Source organism: Macaca mulatta, chromosome 8 (assembly GCF_049350105.2).
Source record: "Macaca mulatta isolate MMU2019108-1 chromosome 8, T2T-MMU8v2.0, whole genome shotgun sequence".
Lineage (NCBI taxonomy): Eukaryota > Metazoa > Chordata > Mammalia > Primates > Cercopithecidae > Macaca > Macaca mulatta.
This window is the reverse complement of record NC_133413.1, coordinates 152,812,951-152,837,423: the sequence shown is the minus strand read 5'-3', so window position 1 is coordinate 152,837,423 and position 24,473 is coordinate 152,812,951. Positions and strand designations below refer to the sequence as shown.

Here is a 24,473-nt window from a genome sequence, read left to right as displayed (position 1 = left end):
GCTCCACCACCCACTGGCCTCACTCCCATCATTTACAACATGAGGATAGTGGCTGACCTCCCAGGACTGAGCAGTGGGAAGGCAAACAGCAAAAATGCATGTGGGGAGGATGGTGTGTGGGCATTGTCATTTGGGTCAGAGTTGATTCCTGGGGCCCCACTTTGATTTTCAGCAAACTCAGTGTCCAACCAGAGCGCCCCCCACCCTGCCCCACTTCCCCACACCTATGCCAGGACTGGCCAGCAGGGGGTGCCAGGGGCACGGGGATGAGACGCAAGAGAGGGACTTGACCTGCCACAGCTGTGTGAGGAGTGGGTGCCTCATTCTCCCTGCTGGGGACCATCGGGTGGGGGGAATCTTCCAGGCCCCCACACCTGCTGCAGAACCCTCTCCCTTCCCTCACAGAGCCACACTCCCATAGGTCCCAGAGAGGAGAGCACCTGGCTGCTTCCTCCACAACGTGCTTGGCCCATGCCATGCCAGGGGAGGTAGGGGACCCAGCACAGCCTCCAGGGCACAAGGGCAGGACAGGGTGGCATGTGCCCACAGCACAGGAACAGGTGACAGGCCCTTCGTGGCTGCCCTGTCACATGCCCCAACTCAGGACAAGGAGAGGAACCTGGACTTGAACTGGTGGTCAGATTCCAAACGCCCCCCCCATCCCCCAGACTACGGCCTCCTGCCAGGACTGACCGGGGCCCAGGCGCTCCAGGCCTCAGTGGTCTCCCCTGCTGAAGGCATCTCACCCCCCGATTATGAGGCAAAGGCACAGACGGGGTCCTGAGAGGCGGGCCTGGCAATGGGTCAGGGTGGTACGTACTGCAGCACCCCCCTCGCCATCCCAGCCCAACCCCCACGCGGAAGCCTGAGTGACGTGGAAACTGGCAGTGGGTGGGAGAGAGAGGGTGTCCAAGCCAGGCTCATCGGAGGATGCCACTCGGTTCCCATGGCAACTGCTGCAGCGCGCAGCCTTTCAGGATAGACCCAGGTTAGGCCTCAGCTGCCAAAACACCCACTCATTTCAGGGCTGGTTACCTTGGTGACCCAGGTGGTAAGGATGTGGTAGGGGGAGAAGGGGCGGGGGCACATCAGGAGAGGCTGTGCAGGGGGGACACTGGCCCAGAGGATGGATCACCCTGCCCCCACAAACCAAGCCCTGACCCTGGTCACATACTGAGCCCTGACTTTGGACCTGTGCTGAGCCCTGATCCAGGTCACAAGCTGACCCTGGATGCATACTGAGTCTGGATTCTAGCCACACTGATTCCTGACCCTGGTCACATACTGAGCCTTGATCCTCATCACAGACTGACCTCTGGTCCTGGACACGGAATTCCTGATCCTGTCACATTCTGAGCCCTGATCCCAGTCACAGACTGATCCTTCATCTTGGTCACACTCCTGCCACTAATAAACACTGAGAAAACGGTAGCTGCTATTTTTATTCTTGGTTTGTTTTTTATGTGTGTCCCCTCACATAGCTGACACTCAATAAGTGTTTGCCCAGTGAATGCATCAAAGCCAGGATGGAGCCCCTGGGGTCTGTAGTGCAGGGCGCAGAGGTGTTCAAGCCACCCTTTGCTGGGTGGCCACAGTGTGTCTGAGCTGGGTGGGCAGTGAGGGGCAGCAGAGGAGCAGCAAGCAGGCTGGGGGGTGGGCTGCCCCTCCAGGCCCGGAAAGAAGCCGCCTTTCTTCCCCCACTCAATGCCAGCTCTGTCTGGAAGCCTCATTTCCATCTCATTAAGGGGATGAATAGAGCCAATTAACGGCCCTAGGCAGCCTGGCCACCCAGGGGAGAGGGTGCTTGGTGAGAGGCCTCCTGGTGTCCTTCCCACCCTGGTGCCCTAGACTGGAGGCTGTGAGCTCCCCACAGCCCGCACCCTGAGTTGGCTGGGATGGGGGTGCAGGGGGGCGCAGGGGGTGTCCCTCCCTCCAGCTGGGCCTCCCCAGCTTCCGGCCTCTCCTCTGGAGGGGAGCTGTGTACTTCTGTCTGTAGCCAGCAGAGGTCTCCCGAGTCCAGCAGGTCAGGCAGCACCGGGGCTGGAGGGTCAGTTCCGCCATTCCCGCCCTGCTCTGCCACCAGGTCCCGGGCACCACAGTGTGTCCCAGGGATGACCCCACCCCCAGCCCAGGCTCTGAGTTAGGGTCTGTCCTGTGGCACCCAGACTCCTCCTCTGAGACCTGGACCAGGGCCCTCTGCACGGACGTGGAAAGGAGGGCCCCAGAGGGCGGATGGGGCTCCCTGTGGCCTGACTTAGCCCACCTGCTGCCAGCAGCTCCTACAGGCGGGGCCCAAGTGGCCGGCCCTCATTCCTCCCGCCACAGAGGCGGGCACCAGTGGATCTCAGGATGGGACTGAGAAGCCGAGCCCACCATCCGGCAGGCCACTTCCCAGGTGAGCCAAGAAGAGCGATGAACCTTGTAGGGCAGTGGGGTTCCCCTAAACCTGCCAAGGCTCCATCTCCTGAAAGCCTCACATAGGCCCTGCAAGCAGGTAGTGTCCTGTCTCCAACTCTCAGGAGGGAAACTGAGGCTCCCTGAGCTGGCCGAGTCTTGTTGCTTCCTTTTCTTTTTTTTTTTTTTGAGACGGAGTCTCGCTCTGCCGCCCAGGCTGGAGTGCAGTGGCCGGATCTCAGCTCACTGCAAGCTCCGCCTCCCGGGTTCACGCCATTCTCCTGCCTCAGCCTCCCGAGTAGCTGGGACTACAGGCGCCCACCACCTCGCCCGGCTATTTTTTTGTATTTTTTTAGTAGAGATGGGGTTTCACCGTGTTAGCCAGGATGGTCTCGATCTCCTGACCTCGTGATCCACCCGTCTCGGCCTCCCAAAGTGCTGGGATTACAGGCTTGAGCCACCGCGCCCGGCCTGTTGCTTCCTTTTCTTGATCAGGCAGGTGCTCCCTGGCCTGAGAATGGTGCCCTGTTTACAAGCCTGAAAGCTCAGGGCCCATCCCGGAGACCTTGGACAAGTCTCTGCGCACCTCCCAGGCCCCGACCCCGGCTGTCTGCTGCCAGCTGCACATCCTTTCTCCCCATCTTTCTGGGAAGTGGAACCCAAACACAGGGCCCTGACTCAGCCTCTCTTGCAGCCGGGCGGGCGTGGGGTGCGTTCTGGTTCTGAGCGGAGGAGGTGAAGGGCTGAGGGCATGGTGGGCCCATGCATATCATTCCCCGCGGGCCCCATCCTGCCATCCCCATCTGAAATGGGTGTTGTCTGTGATGGGGACTGAAGCCTTCTTGTTTTCTAGATTTTTCTAAATTGGCCCTTGTGCAAAAAGAGTGGCTCCCCTGTCCAAGCCAGAAACCCCTGACAGTGGAGGCCTTGGCACCTTCCCAAGACCCTCAGTGCTCCCTGTCACCGTGAGACTACCTGGAGTCCCAAACTCCACTCCAGTCCTGACTCCCCTCCAAATTCCAGTCCAGCCTTTGCCGCTCCCTCTGCCCCTGCACAGCCCAGAGAGGCCTCCAGATGCCTCTTCCCAGGACTTCCCGGGCTCCCGCGGTTGGGGCTGAGCCTGACTCTGTCTCCAACAGCCTCAGGAGTGAGCGAGGTGTCACTGGACAGGTGGGCCTGGGCTGAGCCTGACTCACCCCGGAGGCAAGGCAGGGACGGGGAGGTCACCCCAGCTCCGTGGCCGGTCACAGCCCCTTGGCCAGCAGCACAGCCTCCCACTCCCCTGCGGGATCCAGGAGCCCAACAGAAGTGTGGGTTCATACTCCACACCCAGTTCCAGCCCAGCCTCCATACCCACTCCCTGTGGGTACACGGAGGACACACACGAGGACACACACCACACACAGGATGCAGGGACACACACCACACAGGGACACACCACACAGGGACACACACAGGGACACACACACCACACAGGGACACATAGGGACACACACACAGGGACACACACACACACACACACACACAAGGGCACGCAGGGACACACACACTTGCTCCCAGGCCCCAGGACGCTGCTTTTTCATTATCTTCCATGTCGCTTCTGCAATAAAATTCTTTAATTAAAACATGAATATTTAAAACAACCCTTGAGAGAAACGGCCCCATCTCACCCAAGGCGGAAAAATGCAAAGGGAGGCAGTGGCGAGATGAGGGCCAGAGAGAGCCGGCAGGAGGGGCCTGGCAGCCTGGGGGGCCGTGGAGCGTGGGGCAGTGCAAGGTGGAGGGGAACAGTTGCTTGGCCTGATGAGTGTTTGCAGAGTCTGACGCATGACGTGGCCATGTGGCATTTGGACAGGCCGTGTTGGGGGCAGGGCTGAAAATGGGCCACAGGCTGGCCTGGGCTGCCTGCTTGCTCCTGCACTTGGCTGTGCGTTGCCTGCTAGGGACAGCGACGGATGGACAAGCCCGTTCCAGTGTCCCCGGGGCCCACAGCCAGGGCACAAAGCTCTCTGGGCACAGGTCTCAGCTGGCAGGATCTGGGGTCGACCCTGCCTCCACTCAGCTATGTGTCTGGTCCTCATGACACCCCATCCCCCACACGCACACGCACACGCACACACGGACACATACGCACTCACATACACTCACACATGCACTCACACATTCACACTCATACACATGTGCACGCACACACACATTCACACACGTACATGCACGCACTCACATTCACACACATGCACACATGCACACATGCATGCACACGCACTCACACAGTCACACACATGCACACACACATTCACACACAGGCACACACATGCACACACACGCACAGCTCTGAGCAGAGCTCACTGCAGAAGCCCTAGTGTTACCACGCGGTGGCAGCATCAAGTAGCTCTGCCATCAGTCTACCACTCACAAGCCGTGTGGCCCTGGCCGCTGCCTTAACATGTCTGTGTCTGGTTTTCTCCAACAGGGACTGACTGAGTGCCTGCTGCTCCCAGGTACTGTTCTACACTCTGGGGGGCACATCAGGAAACCGGCAATGCCTGCTTTGTGTTGCTTACATCCTGGCCTGGACAATCAGAAGTGGACACAACAAATAAGGGAAATTATGCAGTATGTTGAGAGGTGACACATGCATGCAGAGACAGAGGCAGAATAAAGGGCCAGAGAATGGGGCCAGAGCTGCTGCCATTTTAAACAGGACGTTCAGGGTAGCCTGCACTGAAAGGTCACATCTGCCTGAGGACTGGAAGGCGGGAGCCCCGCGGGTCTCTGGGAAAGACTGTTTCTGGCAGAGGGAACAGCCACGTGGAGGCCCTGAGGCAGAGGGTGCCTCCACGGGAGCTTATCTCAAGGGGTGTTCAAATGCGGGTGCCTCCGGCACAAAGTAAACACTCAATAAATGACTATTACTACTGAGATCACTTTTGCTCCTGTGGTCCTGGAAGCATCAGGGCCTTCTGGGCACAGGGCATGGGCACTAGGGTCTGAACAGTCTCTGGGCCCGGGTGACCACATTCCACTCCCTGCTGCACAAGATGACAAGCTCCCTGCTTCATGTTGCCAGCAGCCGAGTCAATGTGCCCTCCAGCCATCTTTCCATAAGGCCAATGGCCCCTGCCCCACAGCCTTTACCTGTGTTCTGTCAAAATTGCTGCACAGAGCCCAGCCTCGATACACACATTCACACCATGCATGCAGGTGGCGCACACAAGCACGTGTGTAATGTATGCACACATGCACACACACACTTGCACCCACACTTACATGGGTGCACACACACTACATAGATGCATGAGCACATATGCACACACACGTATGCCATGCATGCAAACATGGGCACATGCCACACTTGCACACATACATGCGTGAACACACATGCACACACAACATACTTGCATGAATACATGCGTGAACACACATCCTCCCACCTCCTTCTGAGCACCACTTCCAAACATTCCCTTTCTCAGAATCTCCCTGCACACCCCGAGCTGCTCGAATATCCCTGCCTCCCGTCTGTCTCTGCTCCCTGAGCCCTCTAGAGTCCCCCTGCCTAAGAATACGAGAGGATATTGATATTTCATCGTCAACATCACTTCTGCTCGGAAACACTTCACCCCTGTTCTCATTCCTCAGGGCAATCTAGGAAACAAGATATTTTTACTCTTTCTGTTTTAAAGATGAGGGGCCTGAGGGGATGAGAGAGCTGATGGAATTGGCCCAGGGACACAGCAAGCCGGGTCAGGCTGGGATTTGAACCCAGGCCCTGGGGCTTTGCATATGTGGCTCAGAAGCTATTTTCAAGCATCCATTGCCCCTCCCTCGCCCTGTCCTGGTGCTCCAGGTGTCAGAGTTGCCTGTTCACGTGACACTGCCAGCTGGCTGCCTCACGGGCAGCTCACACTCAAGTGCCATTCTGACCTCCAGATCTTTTTCTCCCTGCCACCCCAGCCCCACTTCCTCAACTCAGCCGACATCCTCCTTTCTGGTGGGACACCTGGGAGGAGCTCCATGCCCATGCCCACATCCTTTCATCAGTAAGTCGATCATCAGCTGCACCCCCAAGGACCTCCTCTTCCCTCCCAATGCTGCTGCTACGTCCTGACCAGGCCAGTGGCAGTCCCCTCCCGAATGCCTGCACCGGCTGCCAGCCTGTCTCAGGCTTCCCCTTGGGGCTGGCGTCTGTTCTGCACTCACAGCCCAACCATCTGGCTCTTCTGCCCAAAGCCCTGCTAAGGCCCTTGGGTTCCCAAGATAACGTGGGATCTCCCACGGGAGGCCCGACCACCTTACACCCCAGGGTGCCTGCACTCAGTAGGTGCCCAGTGAGGAGTGAAGCTCGGTGCTCCCTCCGACACCCACGTCACACGGTGCCCCAGCCTCTCCATGCATCACATGCATCTGTCCCGCCAGCTCTTTCCAATAAGCTCCACGATGCTCCGAGCACTATTAGGAATGGCAGAGCTGCTGCCCCCTGAAGCTGCTAACAACCAGCTCTCAGTAGTGGGTGTAATCTTGGGCCGGGCCCTTGAGACCCACCAATCAGAGGGAAATACCCTGCCAAGGAGTCGGTATTCTGCCAAGGAAGGAACCAAGGCTCCGAGGGGTTAAGTGACCAGGAGTGGCAGAGCAAGATGCATGGCCAGGTGTGCCTGTGACCGCTGGGCCAAGTCCTCCTGCAGCCTCCCACCTCCCAAACCATCCACCGCCCCATCTCTGCTCCCTGAAAGAGCCCTCCATACTCTGCTTTGTTCTCTCCCCAGTCCCTCTCAGGTGCTCATCCCTGCCATACCGTGGAAGCCGCCCTCGCCAAGGCCACAGTGACCTCCACTCTGCCCGGTGGGGGCTTGGTCCTCAGCCCCTCCCACCCAGCCACTGGCGGCACCTGACACAGCTGATGTGCCCACCTGTCCCGACACGGGATGACCACTTGGCTTCCTGGCCCCCCACTGCCCAGGGGCACTGCCTCCCTCCTCCTCGGGCCACTGGAGGGGTGGGCCGAGCCTCATTCCTGTCCCTCCTTCCCCTGACCCCTCTCTAGCCCCACTCACAGCCTCACAGAGGCTTCTCATCTGGGATCCATGGCCCCACGTCATGGGTAGAACCATGCTCCAGCATAACTGGCTTCCTTTGTAGCCCTGTGTAGCCTGTTTTGTGCCTTTAAACACAAAATTCTGAGGAGGAGTCCACAGGCCTCACTGGCCCCAGAGAAGTCAAGGCCCCTGGATACCCCTAAGAGTCCCACTGCCCCAAGATGGCCCTCCAGCCTTGAGTACACAGCCTGGCCTCACCCCCAAACACTCGATGTACGCAGTCAGCCCCCGCCTGGCATTGCAAACTCAAACCCCTCCAATCCCCCAATCCTCCCAGATGCTCTGACCAAAACCCTGGGCTTCCTTTTCTTTCTTGCACGTCACCCGTCAGCAAGGGGTCTCCATGCCTTAGGTGTGCACAGGACCCATCTCCTGCACTGAGGCCCACTGGGCCCCCACAAGGCTCTACCCCGAGGACCCTGCTCCTTTGCAGGTTCCTACCTCATTAGCAGGAAAAGTCAGTGTCCCAGAGGCTGGCAGCCCCACAGGACTGGCCCCTGCCCCTCAAAGCCACCCAGGCCTCTCCACTTGCCGTTCTCTCTTCCTGGCATGAGGTTCCCCCACCTGTCCCGAGCTTTGAACAAGGTCCCTGGTCCTCACAGCCTCCCTGACCTCCAGGTACAACAGCAACCCTGCCGTGCCAGGCTGGCCCTGCCTGGTTCTTGTGCAAGGTTCTCATCGCTGCCCGATGCCTGGCTGCTCGTGTCTTCTTGCTTAGGGCTTTCCTTCCTCCCTTATGCAGCTTCCTGAGAACAGGGATCTCGAGGGTTTTCACTGCTGCAGCCCCGGCCCCAGCACCTAGAGCGCATGGCAGATGTGATTCATCCACCCAGACCATACTCAACCCAAAACCTCATCTCCTGACCACATCTCCACAGAGCCCACCTGCCCACCTTTCCACGCAGCCCGAGTCCCCAGGAGCATCATCCAGCCCCACAGGCTCCTGCCGCCCCCAGCCCCCTGCGGCCTCTGACTCATTAAAGTTGTCCTGCCGGAGAGAAAGGGTGGGCCCTCTCCTAGCCAGGAGGATGGCCCTTTCCCATCCTGGAGGAAATTAGGCCTTCAACGCTCGACAAGCACCCACCGAGTGCCCGGGCTGGCCCTGCACACTTGCAGTGACCTTCACTCTTACTCTGTGCACAGGTGGATGGAGCAGGTGCCTGGGAGGGTGCCAGGGTGCATACTCCCCAGACAGCGGTGCTAACCAGGGCAGCCCTGCGGAAGAAGACCCTCACCCACCTCCCCTGCCCACCCACCTCCGCCTGTCCGCCCACCTCCTCTGTCCGCCCATTTCCTCCATCTACCCGCCGCCCCTGTCTGCTCACCTCCCCCTATCTGCCCATCTCCCGTCTGAAGGTTTCCCCGCCAGTCCCTCACCTGTGGCGCTGTGCCCGCCCCGGTCCTGGGTCAGGCTGGTGAGGCAGTTTTCAGGGCCACCAGCCACCGCATCTCTCAAGCAGACATCCCCGCGGGGGGTCAGGGGGCCCGCGGCAGGGCCGCCCGCCTCGCCGCCCAGGCAGGCACAGGGGGTCTGCATGATCCCGCAGGGGTGCGAGCTGCGGCTACCGGCCAGACACGCGTCCAGCCAGCGGCACAGCATCTGACAGGCGGCACGGCTGGGGTTGCGGTTCCCCACCACCAGGTACTCCACGGAGAAGTCGTCGCTGGGGCCCGGCGGCCCAACCCGCGGCCCGAGTTCGTCGTCCTGGGGCGGCTGCTGGCGCCGCATCTGCAGGAACTGCTTGCTGGCCTGCAGGAAGGCCAGGGGTGCGGAGGGGTCGCAGAGCCGCAGCACCTCGTCGAAGCTCTCCACGCCCAGGTAGGTGCGCGTGGACTCGAGGAAGGAGTCGAACTGGTAGGTGCGGACGCGGCCGGGGCCGCTGCAGGGCACGGGCGCCTTGGCCACTTTCATGTACAGAGTGTAGCGCCGCGGATCCGGGTTGCGCAGCGTCCAGGAACAGCGCGAGGCGTTGGCCGGGAACACAGCGGCCGCTGAGAAGTAGCCGAAGAACTTTCCCTGCACCAGCGTGGCGCACGGCTCGGGCCCCGGCCCTGCGTCTGCTCCGGCGGCAGCCCGCGCGCGGCGCCCCAGCAGCAGCAGCAGCAGCAGCAGCGGGGCGAGGATCCAGACGGGGCCCGGGGCGGCGGCCTGGCCCCTCATCCTAGCTCGCGGGGCCGCCGGGGTTCCGCGGGCTGGGCAGGCAGGCACGGACCAGGCCTTGACATGCCAGGGTCCGGCGGCGGGCAGGGCCGGCCCGGCGGGGGCAGGGAGGCGGGGCAAGGGTGGGATGGGAGAGGGCCCCGCTTCAGGTGACAGAGAGGGCAGCAACGGCTTCTAAAGTCCAGGGCCCTGGTGCCAGCCTGTGGCCACCAGCAGCATCTGGAAGAGAAAGAGCAGAAGGTCAGAGTGAGCCCCTGGGGAGTCGTGGGCTCTGGGAGGAGGGGGCTGTCTCAGAGGAGGCAGCTCAGCCACCTCCCAAGGAGGGCAGGAGGACTTTGGGCCACAGACACAGGCCCTGGCACCCTCCCAGGCACCTGCTCCGTCCACCTGTCTGTCTGCCACCCACCAGCGTGACCACCTGCAGGGGCAGTGGCCCAGCTTGGGGAACAAAGTACCTCCGCCTCTACCCAAGCCTGAGCAGGGAGGGACTGGCACTCCACCTGGGGCTTTTGGCGGTACCCTTTTGCCCAGGCAGCCTGGCGTGGCTCCTGGGGGCCCTGGCCTGCCTGCCTGCCCGCTCCCCTCACTCTGCGTGGCTGCCCCTCTGTGAGTGAAGGGTGCAGCTCTCTCAGGCTCTCTCTCTCCTACTGACCTTGGTCCCTCCTCTCTAACCTTCCTTCTTCCCGGGAAGATTCTGCAAACCCCGTGGGAAGGGAAGTGGGCCCGGAGCACGGGAGAAAGGTTACTCGGGCCATTCCCCAGCCTCCAGTTTGGCCCCCGAGCCCCTTCTAAAGGCTTGGGGAGCAGGAAGGGGGTGTAGAGCCTCAACAACAGTGACTGGATCTTTGGGGTGAGAGGGGTTCAGATTTGGTGCCCCCAGGACTGCCCTCTGCAGCCTCCAGCGTCCTGTACCCAGCTGGTGCTCCTGCCAGGAAGCTATCTTTTGGCCTTCCCACGTGGCCCTTCATGCCCTAAAGCTACAGGCACAGGGCCTGGGGAGGGATGGAGAGGGGGATGGAGCCACCTCACCTTTGCCCTTGCTCTGCAAGGCTAGCATTACTTCCCATCATTCATGATGGGAAAACTGAGACACAGAGAGAATGCATAATTGACCCCGTCACAGTGAGTGGGTGGGAGAACCTGTACATGAGCCTCAGGCTGACCCCAAATTTGTGCCACCAGGAGACACCTCCCAGCTCCAGGAGAGGGCCCAGGTTGAGTGACTGCCCACTCACACTGGCACAGGTGAGCAGAGGCGCAGCGAAGGCCCTGGATTGGGGGCTGCCCTGGGCCCAGCGGGCATCCACCTCGCTGTGGACCCTGGCAAGCTCCTTCTGCCTACAGACCTCAGTCTCCTCACCACCTCCAAGGCCTCTGGCCAGGCCGTCCATCCCACCCAGCAGCCAAGCCAATGCGGGAGGGAGGGGAGCTGCAGCCAGTCTCCCTCCCCGAGGCCACCCGGCCTCCTGGTGGGGATGCCTCCGCTCTGCTGACCACGCAAATGCTGGTTGCCCGCCCACGGGACTTGCTGCTTCCTGCTGCCCAGGCCCAGCTGGCCGGCAACACAAGGTCAGTCACTGCTCTGCAGTCCCCTCCTGGCGTCCTTCCTGCATAGCCTTGTAGGCAGAGCAGGGAGCTGGGCCCAGGCAGCCTCGAGGCCTGGTCCCGGCCTGAGCAGAGGCTCTGAGCCCATGGGAGCCAGGAGGCCGGAGGCTGGACTCAGGCTGTGCCTGGGACTGCAGAGTGGCCCCGGACAAGTCTCACCACAGAGCCTCAGTTTCCTCATCTGTAAAGTGGGATGGGTGCCCCACTGCTCTCAGCAAGAGATTAAGAGCTGGGTAGGGGAATTTTAGCCAGGGGGGTGCAGGAAGTGCTCCCAGCGGGGGAAGGAAGCTGGCTGGGGCTTCTGGATCCGGGGACAGACATGGCCCAACCTGCCCTCCATGGTCTTGTTCCTGGCAAACATTACGGGCTCCCAAGAGAAAAGCTTTTTTTAAAGGGGCAAACCTACAACACAATCTTCCCATCCTGGCGCCTTTGTGGCAGACCTGGGAAGGCGCTGCCATGTCCCCTGCCTCCTGGAAGCCCTCCTCCAGTCCTGCCCCCAGACACGCTTGGCTGGGTGGGCTTGGACAAGGCATGGAAGAGCCGGGCTGTCCTGGGCGCCCCCCACCATCCCATGGAGAGACAGTGGCTGTGGGCAGGTCCCACCTGCCTGTGTGAGTCCCACCCAGCCTCACTTCGAGCTACAGTCCCAGGTAAGCCCAGTCCTGGGTGAGTATCCGTAGAGCCTGGCAGAGCACCAGTCCCAACTGGTGCTGACCCAGCATGACCTTGACCCCTCCACAGGCCAGCCAGCCTCACTGCCCCACATGCCCCTCCAAGTGCCAAGGAGGCCCCAGGCAATCCTGTTAGCCCTGACCCTGAGTTGGTGTCACCCCCAGATGCACCACCTTCCCCCAGAGGGACCCGCACAGCTCAAGATGCCGGGGCCCACCTCTCCCCTCCTCATCCCAGGCCCTGGCAGCTCCACCCCACAGCCTTTCTAGGGTGGGGCAGGTTCCTGGGGCCTGCGGTGCCAGGAGCGGGCACAGGAGCTGGGGTGTACAAGGACCAGCCGCTGTGGCCTTTGGCCGGGCATGGAGTCTTTAGTGCCTCGGTCATCCCATCTGGAAACTGGTACAACCTGGCAGCCTGGAAGGGGGGCATAGCCTTATAAGCCCAGCTGGCCACGATGCGGCTGGTGTCCGCAACGCCATGTGGACTGTGCAGGCCAGGGAGGGGTGTCCCAGGACAGGCTCCAGCTAGGTGAGAAAACACAGAAGAACCCATCCCAGGTTCACAGGGATTCAGGGTGTGTGCCAGGCACTCTGTCGCTGAGGCAGCCTGTTACAGATCCAGTTTGCAGATGGGCACAGAGGGGCCATGCCTTCGTGGAGGCTCACAGCCGGTATTGGGCACCTGAGCCTGGAATTCAGCTTGGGCCTGTGGGTCACCACCCATGCTCTCTGCACAGCATGGCCCAGCATGGCCCCAGAGCAGGTGGACCAGGGCCTACCCCTGCCACTTTCCCCGGGCCCTTGAGAGCTGAGCCGAGTGGAGGCCTCCTGGCATACCCTAGGGCCTTGGCATCACTGGTCACCCCTCATTGTCACCAGCTCACTCCACTCCTTGAGCCCTCTTGCGGATGTGAGTCTCACCCTGTAGGCAAGAGGTGGCAGAGGGGATGAGAAGCAGCCGGTGCCCCTATCAGAACTGCCCCTTAGAAGGCCCACCCTGGCAGTGCTGGGGTCACCCTGGAGGTGATGACCCGAGGGAGGGGTGTGAGGGCCAGGAGTGGCCATGGGGAAGGAGAGTGCTCAGGAGGTGGAAGGAGGAGGCCCCAGCACCAGCCAGGCATGGAAACTGTGCATGGCCCACTTCTGGCCTGGAGAGGGAGGAGGCAGGAGGTACCTGCAGGGAGGAGGGGCTAAGGGTCTGGCAGGGCAACGCCCAGTGCCCTGGCAGGGACCTGGGACCTCAGCGGACTGTCTCGGGGTCAGGAGATGACCCAGAAGTGCCCATCCCTGGGATTCTTAAACCTTGAAGCCCTGGGGTTCCACAGGAGGGACCACAAGGGCCATCAGCAAGTCGAGGGGGGGTGTGGGGAAGGAGGGCTCAGGTTACTTCCTGGCTCCCCAGCGTCCCCTAAAACATCTCTGACTGAGCTGCTCCCCGCGCAGGCCTTGGGAGAAGCCCTATTGGCCAGAAGGCCGGCCCAGCTGACATGAATTTGAGACCCACAGAACCGGCCCGACCCTGCCTTTTCTGGTTGGGCCACTGGGCAACGCTGGGCAGGAGCTCAGGCCATTGTCTTGGCTGATAGCCCCTGAGCCTGCCAGTGGGCACGCCCCCCCCCAACCTGCCACACTCACCCTCTGCCCTGCCCCCAGCAGACCCACCCATCCCTGAGCCAGCCGAGGTCTCCTGCACCCCACCTGCCCACAACCTTCCAATGGGACCACTCCAAGACAGGCCCAGGCGGGCAGAGAGCTGGCCAAGGCCGGGGTAACCAGGGACCACCTCCTCAGGCTCCCGTCCTCCCATGCCAGGCCCGAGCCAGGCTCTGCAGCCCAGCTCACATGGCTGCAGTGTCGGCTGACAGTCTAGCTGAGACGGGGTGGGGCATGCAGGGGAGGCTACTGATCCTTCCTGGCACCCAGGGTGGCATCCCAGAGGGGTCAGCACCTGAGTGGGGCCCTGAGGATGAGTGGGTCCCTCTGCCTGCTGGGGGCAGGAGTGGGCCTGTGTAGTGTCCAGGCCAGGAGGAAGGTTAATTCGGACAGGGTCACAGGAGACTTCCAGTGTGCAAGTGGAGGAGGGGCTGGTGGCCCCTGCTGAGATGTGGACGGGGAGAAGCAGATGTGTGTGTGTCAACGTGTATGTGCACAAGTGCATGTGCATGTGTGCACACATATGTGCCTGTGTGTGCCCAAGTGCATATGTGTGTGCACATGTGTGCCTGTGAGTGTGCATATGTGAGCGTGAACACACACATGTGGCACATTTATACAAGGCCACGTGGCAGTGGGACAGCCTGGGCTTAGTGCTGTACTTGCTGGGATGCGGGGCCAGAGATGGGGCTGGGAGAGGAGGGCGTGCCCCACAGGGTATGTTTAGCGAGAACCACAGTCACAGTCTTGGAGAAAGGGGTCCAGGTCTGAGGCCAACAATGGCTCCACCCTGGGGCAGCTGCTGTGGTATCTGCACAGCCGCACCTCCGGCCTCGGCTCCCCTGGGCTGGCTCACCCTCCTCCCCTTGGCCACACAAGCTCCCAGGTCCCCTCGGTTGGGAGGATGCCCCGGGGCCCCGGTGGTTGGCCCTGGCCCCTCAAAATCCAAGCTCTGTGCTTCTCCAGCAGGTGCCTTGATTTCCCCAGCAGGCCTTTCCAGCCTCATCCTCCAAAGGCCTGCTCTACGCAGCAGTCAGGGACCCTGAAGGTTGAGGCCTGGCTGACCCCTGAGCCCACCCCACGCCAGGCCTCCACTATGAAGACAGGAAGCTCCGGGCATCCAGGCCACAGGTGACAGGGTGGGAGAGGCTCATGGGCTGCCCTCATTGCTGGGGGACCAGTGTGGGGGCTGGCCACTTCTGTCTCTAAGTGTTACAATTTAGTGGCAAAACCGTCATCAACTGTCTTGCAGAGAAGTGAGCAATTGTCTTTGTCCCCAAACCACAGGCCACTTCTCTGGTCATTGGTTTCCATATCTCGGCCTGGGTAACAGCAGTTCCCGCTACCCACTGCCCCTCAGCTTCCCAAGAACAGTGACCAATTACCAGCAAAGCCCTCACAGGTTCCTGCCTTTCTCGTCACCTTCTCCAGGGTCAAACTGCCCTTGTTGTCAGGAAGTTCTTTCTGCTGTTTAGCCCCCATCTCTTCTGCTGCAGAGGAGGCTGGCCAGCTTCTGCGAGGTGGCCTAAGGGCAGGGCGGGGAGTGCTGCTGGTCTCTGGGCAGAGGTGACAGGGAGAGGGCCTGGGCTGGCAGACAGGGGACCCAGAGAGGTGGGACAGCAGGAGCCAGCCACGCTGGGCCAGGGGGCAGCATTGGGAGCCATGGTGAGGGGAAGAGGGCACCAGCGTTCACTACGCACTGACCGCAGGCCAGCAACGGGCCTGAGATTACACACGAACCCCTCCTTCAATATCACGGCTTCTGCATGAGGTGGGCAAGGCAGTGACCCCCATCACAGACACCCTCAGACGAGAGGCACCGCAGCCACCTCCCGCTGCCATCCTGTGCCTGTGCAAACTGCAGACACACACCCCACCCTGCCACCAGGCCTGGGTTCCAATCACACCCTGCACCTCGGTTTCTCCACCATCCCACCCGGGGCGGTGGATGCTGTCCAAGGCCCTTCTCTCGGGCACTGGGGCTCCTCCATGAGGCTCAGCATCCCGAGCCCACTCTGGGTCCAGTCCACACCGGACAGACCCGACCCTGGGCCCAGGCCTCCTGCGTCCCCTCCCCGCCCACCCCAGGCCACCAATGGCATCCCCAGACGCCAGCCACAAAAGGCACTCTGTTGTCCTGCCGGCCGTCTGAACAGTGCCCGCCTGTGTGTCCTGAGAAAAGGCTGCACGGGGGGAGGGGTGGGGTGGGCACCCTCGGCACCGACTGCCCAGGGGGCTGGGAGGCAGACGGCTGGCCTTCCTCGTTCAGGGTGCCTACGGCTCCCATTCAAGCGGCCTGGTAACCGGAAGCAGAGGCAGCACCGTCCCCCGCCTGTGAGGTCCTGGCAGGGGCCCTGACACCGGCCCAGGACAACTTATTTGTGTGTCTCAGGGGTTCAGAGCCATGAGAAGTGGGCCAGAGAGTCAGGGACTAGACAAGCCAAGGAGGGGGTGCCGAGATAGCCTCCCCGCCACAGGGTGACCCCCAGAAGCCACCTGCCCTACCCCAGCTTGTGCCAACTACTCCCCCACTGGCCAACCTGCAGGGTAGCTAGGCCTGCCCATAGGGAGCCCAGGTCACGTGCCACCCATAGCAGAGGCAGGCCGGGGTGGGCAGGGCTGCCAGCAGGGTCGGACCCCCGAGGGTGGGCCCCCAAGGGCGTGGGAGTCCACCATGTTCACAGGGCCTGCCAGGCCCAGCCCCACCCAGCTGCCTGGGCACAGGGGTGCCCAAAGAATCTGGCCAGAGCCGCTGGCGGGGAGAGAAAGGCCCTTCCTACAGAGACCACTGCTGGAGCTGAGGCAGAAGGGGCCCTGTGCTGTGCCAAGCTCTGCTCTGGCTGGCCCCATGCTCTGCCCTGGCACACAGACCTTCATCCGACCCCCCACCCACAGAGGGCAAGGTGATCGCAGCCTGCAGTTCCCCAGACATGGATACAAGCCCAGAGGGACCAACCGGCCCCCAGTGACTCCAGGGGAAGATAGGAGCTGTGTTATCCCTCATCCCACCCAACTGTCCCAGACCACCTTGGCCCAGCGTCAGACACCAGCTTTCCAATGGCCCTCAGGCTCCGGGCCTCGCTGCACCTCCCCTAGTCTAGGGCTCATCACCCCAAGCCACCTGCGGGCCCTAAAGATGCTCCCTGTGCTGAAGCTCCTGGGCCTCCGTCCCCACCCTGCTGCACTGAGGTCCCAGGCACACTCCGGGGCCGGTCCGAGGCCAGAGTGAGGAGGGCTACCTTGCCTAGGAGCTGCCCTTTAGGGCAGGGCTGCCCGGCCAGGCGGTGAGCCGCTAGCAGCAGTATGGGGGCCCGAGGAGGAGGCTGCACTCAGCCTGGACTCCACAGTGGCTGGTCTCCTGGCTTGAGGACCCCTGAGAGGAGGCTGTACCCCGGGAGCAGGCCCCAACCCAGGCCTCCACCCCACCGCGGCGGGCAGGCAGTTACGTGGCAATGGGGAGGAACAGCTGCAGCCAGGGTCCAGCATCTGGGAGGAGCGAGACCGAGGGAGAGAGCAGGTGTGTCCAGCAGGTGAGCAGCCTTGGCGCAAGGCGGGGTGGAGGATGCACGTGTGGCTGTGTGCGCTGCCCGTGTGTGTGCGTGCGTGTGTGCATGGGGCGCTGAGTCCAAGTGAAAGCTGTGCAGGTGTGAGTGGTGTGTGTGTGAGTGAGTGTGGGGAACAGAATGCGTGTTCCAGCTGAGCTACACACGTGAGTGTGCACATGTGTGTGTGCTTCGGGGGGGTGAGGAAGTGTGTGCACGTGCAGGGTGAGTGCACGCTCCTTTTGTGAGTTACAAGTGTGTGTGCACTGTTCAAGGGCTGTGCACACGCATGTGTGCAGGTGTGTGAGCAAGTGTGTGCACACAGCGAGTTGCCAGCACGTGGGTCTGCACGCGTCTTGCAGGTGTGCGAGGGGCAGGGTGGTTCTATGTGTGCATCTGGGTGCAGGTGGTGGAGAGGAAGTCTTTCTGGAGGAGCTGCCTGTGAGATCCGGGCCCGGCACAGGGACGGGCTCTCTGGGACTGGGGAACCGGGAGCGGGTGCAGAGTGCAGGGGCCCTTCTCCTCCCTGAATCCCGTTCCTTTCTCCTGGAGCTCTGAAATCCTATTTAAATGCATTCCTCTGGGGTGGCCATTACCCCAGAGGAGCTGGAACTGGGGCCTCGCCAAGACTTGTCTGGACAGCCCTACCTCTCCCTGGCACCTCACAGGGTGATGGTGTCCCGGACTCTCTGGCACTCTCCAGGACAGGCAGGTAGGGCCACCCACACTCCTGTCACAGAGATGCCAACTTAGCCTCAGAGAGGTGCTGGCCCAAAGTCGGCCTGCCAGCAGGCGGGAGTGAGATGCCACTGACCGTGTGCCCCCAGGGCCTGGGAGGATCTGCTGGGATGCATGGTGGTCGGGGATGGGGTGTGGGCTTTGCAAGGCTCCTTCCCCACCTCGCACCCAGGCCAATGCCCAGCCAGTGCCATCTTCTCAGCTCCTGGCCGCTCCTCTGTGTTTCTTATTTCAGGGACCCCTCAACCACACATCTCAGTCAAGAGTCAGCACCCTCAAAACTGGTCCATAGCTGAGTGAGGCGTGGAGGACAGGCACCAGGACATAGCGACTGTCTCATCTCAAGGTCCACCCCGGTCTCTGAGCTCCCAGTAATCCCCGGGTCCTCCTGACCTCAGCTGCGCTGGCCGGAACAGCTCCGTTGCTTGGTGGGTGCAGGGGAACAGCCTGCCGCATGCTCCTCTCCCAGGAAAGCAAGTAGCTGGGGGCCCAACAGTGAAGCTGCAGAGAGGACTTCTGCTGTGCCCTTCCCCTGACCAAGCCCCAGAGAGGGATGCCCTAGAGAACAGAACGCCATAAGTAGGAGGTGCTGGCAGCAGGGTGTGGCTGAGGTGGCCTGGGGGGCAATGGTCATGGGGGTGACGGGGTGGGGTGAGATGGTACGGGGGCAGTGAGGGTGCTAGTGTAAAAAATGAGGGTGCTACTGCTGTCGAGCAGGACAAGGGACAGAGGGTGGGTGTGTACATGTTTGCATTTGTGAAACCCATGCAGGGAAGGAGGGAGGAGGGGCAGAGGTCCCCACGGGTCCATCCAGGCAGGGTAGCCCCGGACAACAGAGCCTGTAACAGGGGTGGCAGGAGGCGAGGGGACCAGGGCTCTGCAGAGGAAGGAGACTAGTCCTTTGGTACTGATCCTATTTTTTGTTGCTTCCTCAATTAACAGAAATGAGTTAGTATGAAAAAAGAAGAGAGAGGGAGGGTGGGGCAGGAGTGGAGACGTCCGGAGTCCCTCCTCAGCGGCTGTGCTTTGTCTGTGGGGGAAGGGAGATCCTCACCGTAACCCCGAGGAGCGGAGCACAGATGAGGAAAGGAGGCGCCGGGGCCTGATGAAGGTCACAGGGCAGAACACAGGGCCAGCACCCCCTGGGTCCCACTCCCAGTCCCTGCCTGCGGGGGCCTCCCTGCCCCATCCCTGGACATCAACATCCAGGCTGTGTCCTCCGGATCCTGTGGTCTGTAGGTCTGAACCTCCCCTCGTTCCCCTCTGCGTGTGTAGACAGGCACACATCACGGGGCGGGGGTGCCGTGTGCACCCCTGTGTGCACCTCACGGTGTGCTCGTGCTGACGCGTGTTCTCGTGAGCCCACAACAGGGCGCAGGTTTTTGGGTGGTGGCACCCTGGCGTTCCGTGTTTCTTGCCTTTGTGGGGACACGTGTGCCTGCTCTGGGTGTTTGCCTGCGCCTCACACCGGGGTGTGTGTTGGTGTTGGGTCTGCTTGGTGGTGCTGGGGCTGGCTGCGGCCCACTGTGATGAATGTGGCGTGCATTTTGTGCAGTGCAGCTATGGGTGTGGCAGCGGCACTCAACAGGCTGTGCACTCAGCCTCCTGACGGGTCCTATGACCTGCGGCCCATGGGGCACCCCATCTCTTCGCCATCCCCATCAGGCCAAGCCACCTACCCAGTTCAACACCCTCCTGTGGCTCCTGACAGCAGCTCCCAGGACATGGGCCAAGACCTTCACGGCTCAGGTCTGGCCCTGACCCCTCTGCAGCCCCCTGTCCTGCCTCCCACCTTCCTCTCCAGCTCTGGTCTATTTCTCACACCCACACTATGCCCTGCCCCAGGGCCTTTGCACAGCTGGCTCTTCCTTCTGCCCGGACCTCTGACCCCTTCATCACCCACCCACCTGCCCCTCCGTGGGATGCCTCCTGGTTGAGCTTCACTTCTAGGCGTCTGTAGGCTGCTTTCTTGCACTCCCCAGAGCCTCCTTGGCAGAGCTGGTCAGGGGCTCTTTCCTGCATATTCCGGCAGCCTCAGCGCTTGGGTTGGGGGGATTGCACAGGACCACGCCCTCCCCCTTGCCCCCTACCCTGCTCCCAGTGCGAGGGTGTACACGTGGGCACCCACGCGTCTAGTGAGTGCCACTTCCTCTGTGTGCACGCGGGCTGTCTACAGGGGGATCCCGGGCCTGTGCGTGTTTACCCAGAAGTCACAGCTCTGCCGATGGCGCAGCTGCAGCCAGGGAGGCCGGAGGCTTCCAGAGGACAAAGGGAGGGCGTGGGCTTGCGGGCCGGGAGGGGTTGACAACACCCTGCCGGTTCGGGGTCTTTGCTGAGAGTCGGGTGTTGGGGCTTTCCTCCCAGAGTCCATCCCGTGCACACACAGCAGACCTGGGGGCAGCCCAGAGCCAGAGCCGACGGTAAAACGGGGTTTGACTAAATCCTGCCATCCGGGGCCACACTGGCGTGAGACCCGCCCCCGCCACGCACACACATGTGCAAGTCTGCATGCCTGCACACACGTGCCCCCAGCCTCCCGGACGGGCACGCACATGCATGCGCGGCACACATGGACACAAGCACGCAAACGCGCGCTCACGCCAGCGCACCGCACACGGGGACCGGGCCGGGCCGGAGAGGGGGGCTCTGGCCGAGACGCGAGGCGCATCACGGGACCCGGCGGAGGGAGCGGATGGCGCGCGGGCTGGCGGGAGGGCGGGGGCGGCCGGGGCTGCCCAAGATGGGGCCAGAGCCGCGGGCCGGGCGCGGAGGAGACGGAAGGGCGGGCAGGGCCGCGCGGGCGCAGTGCGGGCGCCCTCTCCCGGCAGTCAGCGGCAGCGCGCCGGCCCTCCGCCCTCCGCCACTGCGGCCCCGCGCCGGCCGCCTGGGCCTGGAGGCCCGCGGCGTCCCCGGAGGACGGGCTCCGCGCCCCACGACCCACTCCCGGAGGCGGGGTCGGGCTGGCCCGGGGCGGAGGGCGCCGCGGGAGGCTGCCCGGACCCCGGGCGCTTGCTTGGCCCTGCCCGGGGCCCTTCATGTTTGGCCCCGCGGCTGTGTCCGCAAGCGCAGATGGTCTCGGGACCCGGGCCGCCCGGACGCCGCAGACCCAGCACGCTGCGGACCTGGCACGTTGGATCTCGGGACGAGCGCGGAGGGTCGGGGGCTGGAAGGTATCCGAGAGCAGAGCCCGCGCCCCCATTTCATGGTCGCGGTCACCGAGGTCCGAGAGGGGCCGGAGCCTGCGGGCAAGGGAAGGGCCTCGGAGGGCTCCGTAACTTGGCTGCGCCCCCTCCCTAGCCCAGGATCCGGAGGAGTGCTGCCTGAGGCTGAGGCGACGGATCGCCCCCTATCCGCCCCCGCGCGGGACCCCGGCAGGAACAAGCGCCCTTCCCTGGGATCAGAGGCGGCAAACTCCCGGCTCGAGCCCCTAGCGCAGCGCCCGCCCGCGGAGCCGCGCGCCTCTCTGGCGCATCCCTGGACTTCGCGGCTCGGCCCTCAGCCGCCGGGGCTCCCGGGCCAGGCTTCTGCCCCCCAGATCGAGGCGCAACAAGTCTGAAAGCAGCGCCAAGGAGCAGCTAGCGAGCCGAGAGGGAGGGCGTGGGGCGCCGGGCGCTCCGGGATCCCCGAACGCGCGCAACGTCCGCCTCCGGGGACCGGGCGCGGGCGGCGGGCGCGCGGGACTGGCTGGGCCGGCTGCCCACACCCCCTTCCAAGGCCCCGACTGTGCGCGGACGGGGGCGCGCCCAGGAACCCCCGCCCCCTCCTTCGCCTGCTTGACCTTGCTGGGTACTCAAAGCCGGACCCGGCGGCACCCCGGCGTGCGGGCGCAGAGTTTCGCTGCCGCCCACGGGAGGGAGCGGCTCGACCTCCCTCGTTGCCTCCTGGGCAGCCGGGGTCGCAGAGGACTGGAAGACATGAGGGTTCTAGGAGACGTGATAGTCGCCTCCCCAGACCCCCCACACCGTATACCACCTCCCTCCCAGATACGAAAAGGGACCCAGCTCCCCTCTCCCCCGCCTCCGCCCGCGCGGCCTTTGCTGTTCCCCCGCGGCGGCTCTCGCTCCGAGGGGGCGTGTGTTTGTGTCTGTGGGGGAGAGCACTAAGGGTCTGCTTGGGTTCCCAGGGTGGAGCGGGAGAACTGACCTTCCAGCCCCCTCCCCAACACAAACGCCAAGCGGCTCCTCTGGGGCAGGAGTGCAGGCCCCCTACCCGCCCACACGCCTTCCTGCCTTTCAACTACTCCGGAGTTGCAGCCCAGGAATCTGCGCCCCAGACCCGGAGGAAGAATGGGGAGGTCGCGGCGGGAACGGATGCTAAAGGAGGGCTGGCTTAGGGCTCTTCGGGTCCCAGCCTGGGCGCCTGCGCTCCAAGAAACTTAGAAGCCCAAAATAAAAGTGGAAAGGGGTAAGGTGCCCAGCGGCCTGGGGCTGGGGTGCCAGGTTAGGCGTTCTCTTCAGGCTGCCGGGGAGTGGCCAAGCAGGAGCCGCCGCGGCCAGGAGGAGGGACCCGGGCTCGGAGCCGCAGCCTCCGTCAAGCCCTCCCGGTCACATCGCTTCGCGGTGATTCTCAGCTCCGCCGCCCCCTCCCGAGGCCGGAGGCGCTCTCTACCTTGCCCAAGGGGTCGCGGGAACCTGGGGAGAGGACTCCTGGCCGGGTCCAGAGCCCCCAACCTCCCCAGGAGGGGGCGGGGGCCGTGCTCGTTCCTCGAGGCAGCTCTGCGCGGCTCCTAGCTAGCGCGGCGACGGCGGAGGGCCGGCGGCCTCCGCTCGCCGGGGACGCGGACCCGGGAGTGCTCGGCGCTTGGAGCGGAGAGGGCACAGGGCCGGCCCAAAGTTGAGAGTGGCTTATCTGCGCGGCCTGTCCGACCCAGTGCAAAGGTAGACAAGGAGGGAAGAGCGAGGGCGTTCGCGTGGGGGTGGGGGGCGCAAAAATAGCCCTCCGCCCAAAGTGGGGGAGAGAACCTCCAGGGAGTCTCCACCGCCAATGCCAGGTCTACAGGGGAGGGCTTCTACGGGCGAGGGCTTCGAGAAGGAGTCTGGGGTTTTCTCCTGCCTGCCCCAGGCTCTGTGCGTGGGGGGAGGACGTCTCGGGCCCCTACAATGTCTGTAGGGGCTCTGGACGTGATTAGCAGGAGGGGGACACGCTCAGGGGCTCTCCGGAGCCTGCTGCGTCTGTGTGTGGCTGTTGGGGGCCGTGGGGGCTCCCTTAGGCCCCCGCCAGCGTGTGTGTGTGCTGGGGGTACAGCGGGAACGCCCTCCCCGGCCTGCCCTGTGCATGTGATGAGGAGGGGTGCCAGGCTGTGGTGTGTGGATCGGGAGGAGGCGAGCAGAGCCGAGGAGCCTCTCCTGCGTCCAGGGTCGCCCCCTCCTCAGCCTGCCCAATGCGGGCTCGCGGGGACCTGCCACATTCCATCGCCACCGCTGGAGGAGGCAGGGGGCTAAGGGGGTAGGGGGTGGGGGTCCAAACTCCCGAGCTCTGAGCGCAAAACCTCGGAGCTGCGAAGCCCCAAACGGCGAAGTTAGGAAGTCTGGGCGCCCGCACCTTCCCCGGCCCCCTCCCACCCTCGCTGCGCCCCCACCCGCCGCGCCCCCAGCCCCCGCCAGAGCCTTCCTTACCTTCCCCAGCAGCAGCGGCCCCGCCGGCGAGGACTCGATCCGGCGAGTTGCAAATCCCCGCGAGTGCCTAGCGTCGCCGGCGGCCAAGCCGGGCGCCCGACCGGAGGTGGGGGGGGCTCTTCCAGCCGCCGCCGCCCCCGGCCCGCTCCGGGCCTCACCGGGACGCCCCCTGGAGCGCACCCGCCGGCGCACGCAGGCCCCCTCCCCTTCCCCCGCGCCTGCTGGAGCCCCCCGGGTGCCCGGAGGGTCCGGATGCCCGCGCTGCGGACGATGCTGGGCGCGCGGGCCCGGGCCGGGCCAGGACGCGGCGCGGCCGCCTGTGCTCCCGGCTCGCCGGCTCCGCGCTCGCTCCGCCGGGGCCGCCGCCAACGCCGCGCCCGCCGCCGCCGCCTGCGCCCGCCGCTCCCTCTCCGGCCGCCGCCGCTCCGCTCCTCTCGCCTGCCCGGCTCTTCTCGCCTTTTTTCCCCTTCCTGAGGGGGGGGGGCGAGCCGAGCCGAGCCGGGGGCGGGGCGGCGCGGGGAGGAGGAGGAGGAGGCCGAGGACGAGGAGAAGGAGGAGGAGAGAGGCGAGAGCTGCTTCCCCCCACCCGGCTGCCGCGCTCCCCAATCTCTCGCTCTCTGAAACTGGATCCCGAATCGGGAGCCAGAGACTGCATGACGGATTACATCAGGCTTTATAGAGCTTCCAGATCACACATTAGAGGGGGAGCGCAAGCGGGGGGCGGGGGCGTGGGGGGAGGGGAGCGAGATAAGGGGGGGCGGATAAAATGCACACACGCGCGCACACCTAGGAGAGCCCGGTGCCTGCCCCGCGCAGCAGAGAAGCCAAGAGTTGGGTCCCTGCTTTCGGCCTTCTCCAGGAGCAGGGGAGTGGCCCCACTGGCTGGCTGGATGATGGATGGTGGACGGCAGGACGGACACACAGATGAATGGAGGGAAGGAAGTGAGGGGTTGTGCCTAGGCAATGCAGGTGCGTGGGTGGATAGACGGTGGACG

At 63.6% G+C, this 24,473-nt stretch overlaps 1 protein-coding gene across 12 annotated transcripts in view; it reads right to left on the bottom strand.

Annotated features, from left to right (window-relative positions):
• Positions 1–23,914, bottom strand: part of ADGRB1 (adhesion G protein-coupled receptor B1) — a 96,155-nt gene extending 72,241 nt beyond the window's left edge. For 5 of the 12 annotated variants that reach the window (XM_077944154.1, XM_077944146.1, XM_077944148.1 and 2 more), the window contains exons 1-2: positions 23,839–23,914; positions 8,868–9,870 (exon numbers count right to left, since the gene is read on the bottom strand). In XM_077944154.1, coding sequence (XP_077800280.1) covers positions 8,868–9,651 — 784 coding nt within the window. In that variant the 5' untranslated portion in view covers positions 9,652–9,870; positions 23,839–23,914. Of the gene's footprint in view, positions 1–8,867; positions 9,871–22,471; positions 22,739–23,478 lie in introns of those variants that run through there. The other 7 variants (XM_077944144.1, XM_077944145.1, XM_077944147.1 and 4 more) reach the window with 3 other exon arrangements.
• Between the last annotated feature and the right edge of the window lie 559 nt (positions 23,915–24,473).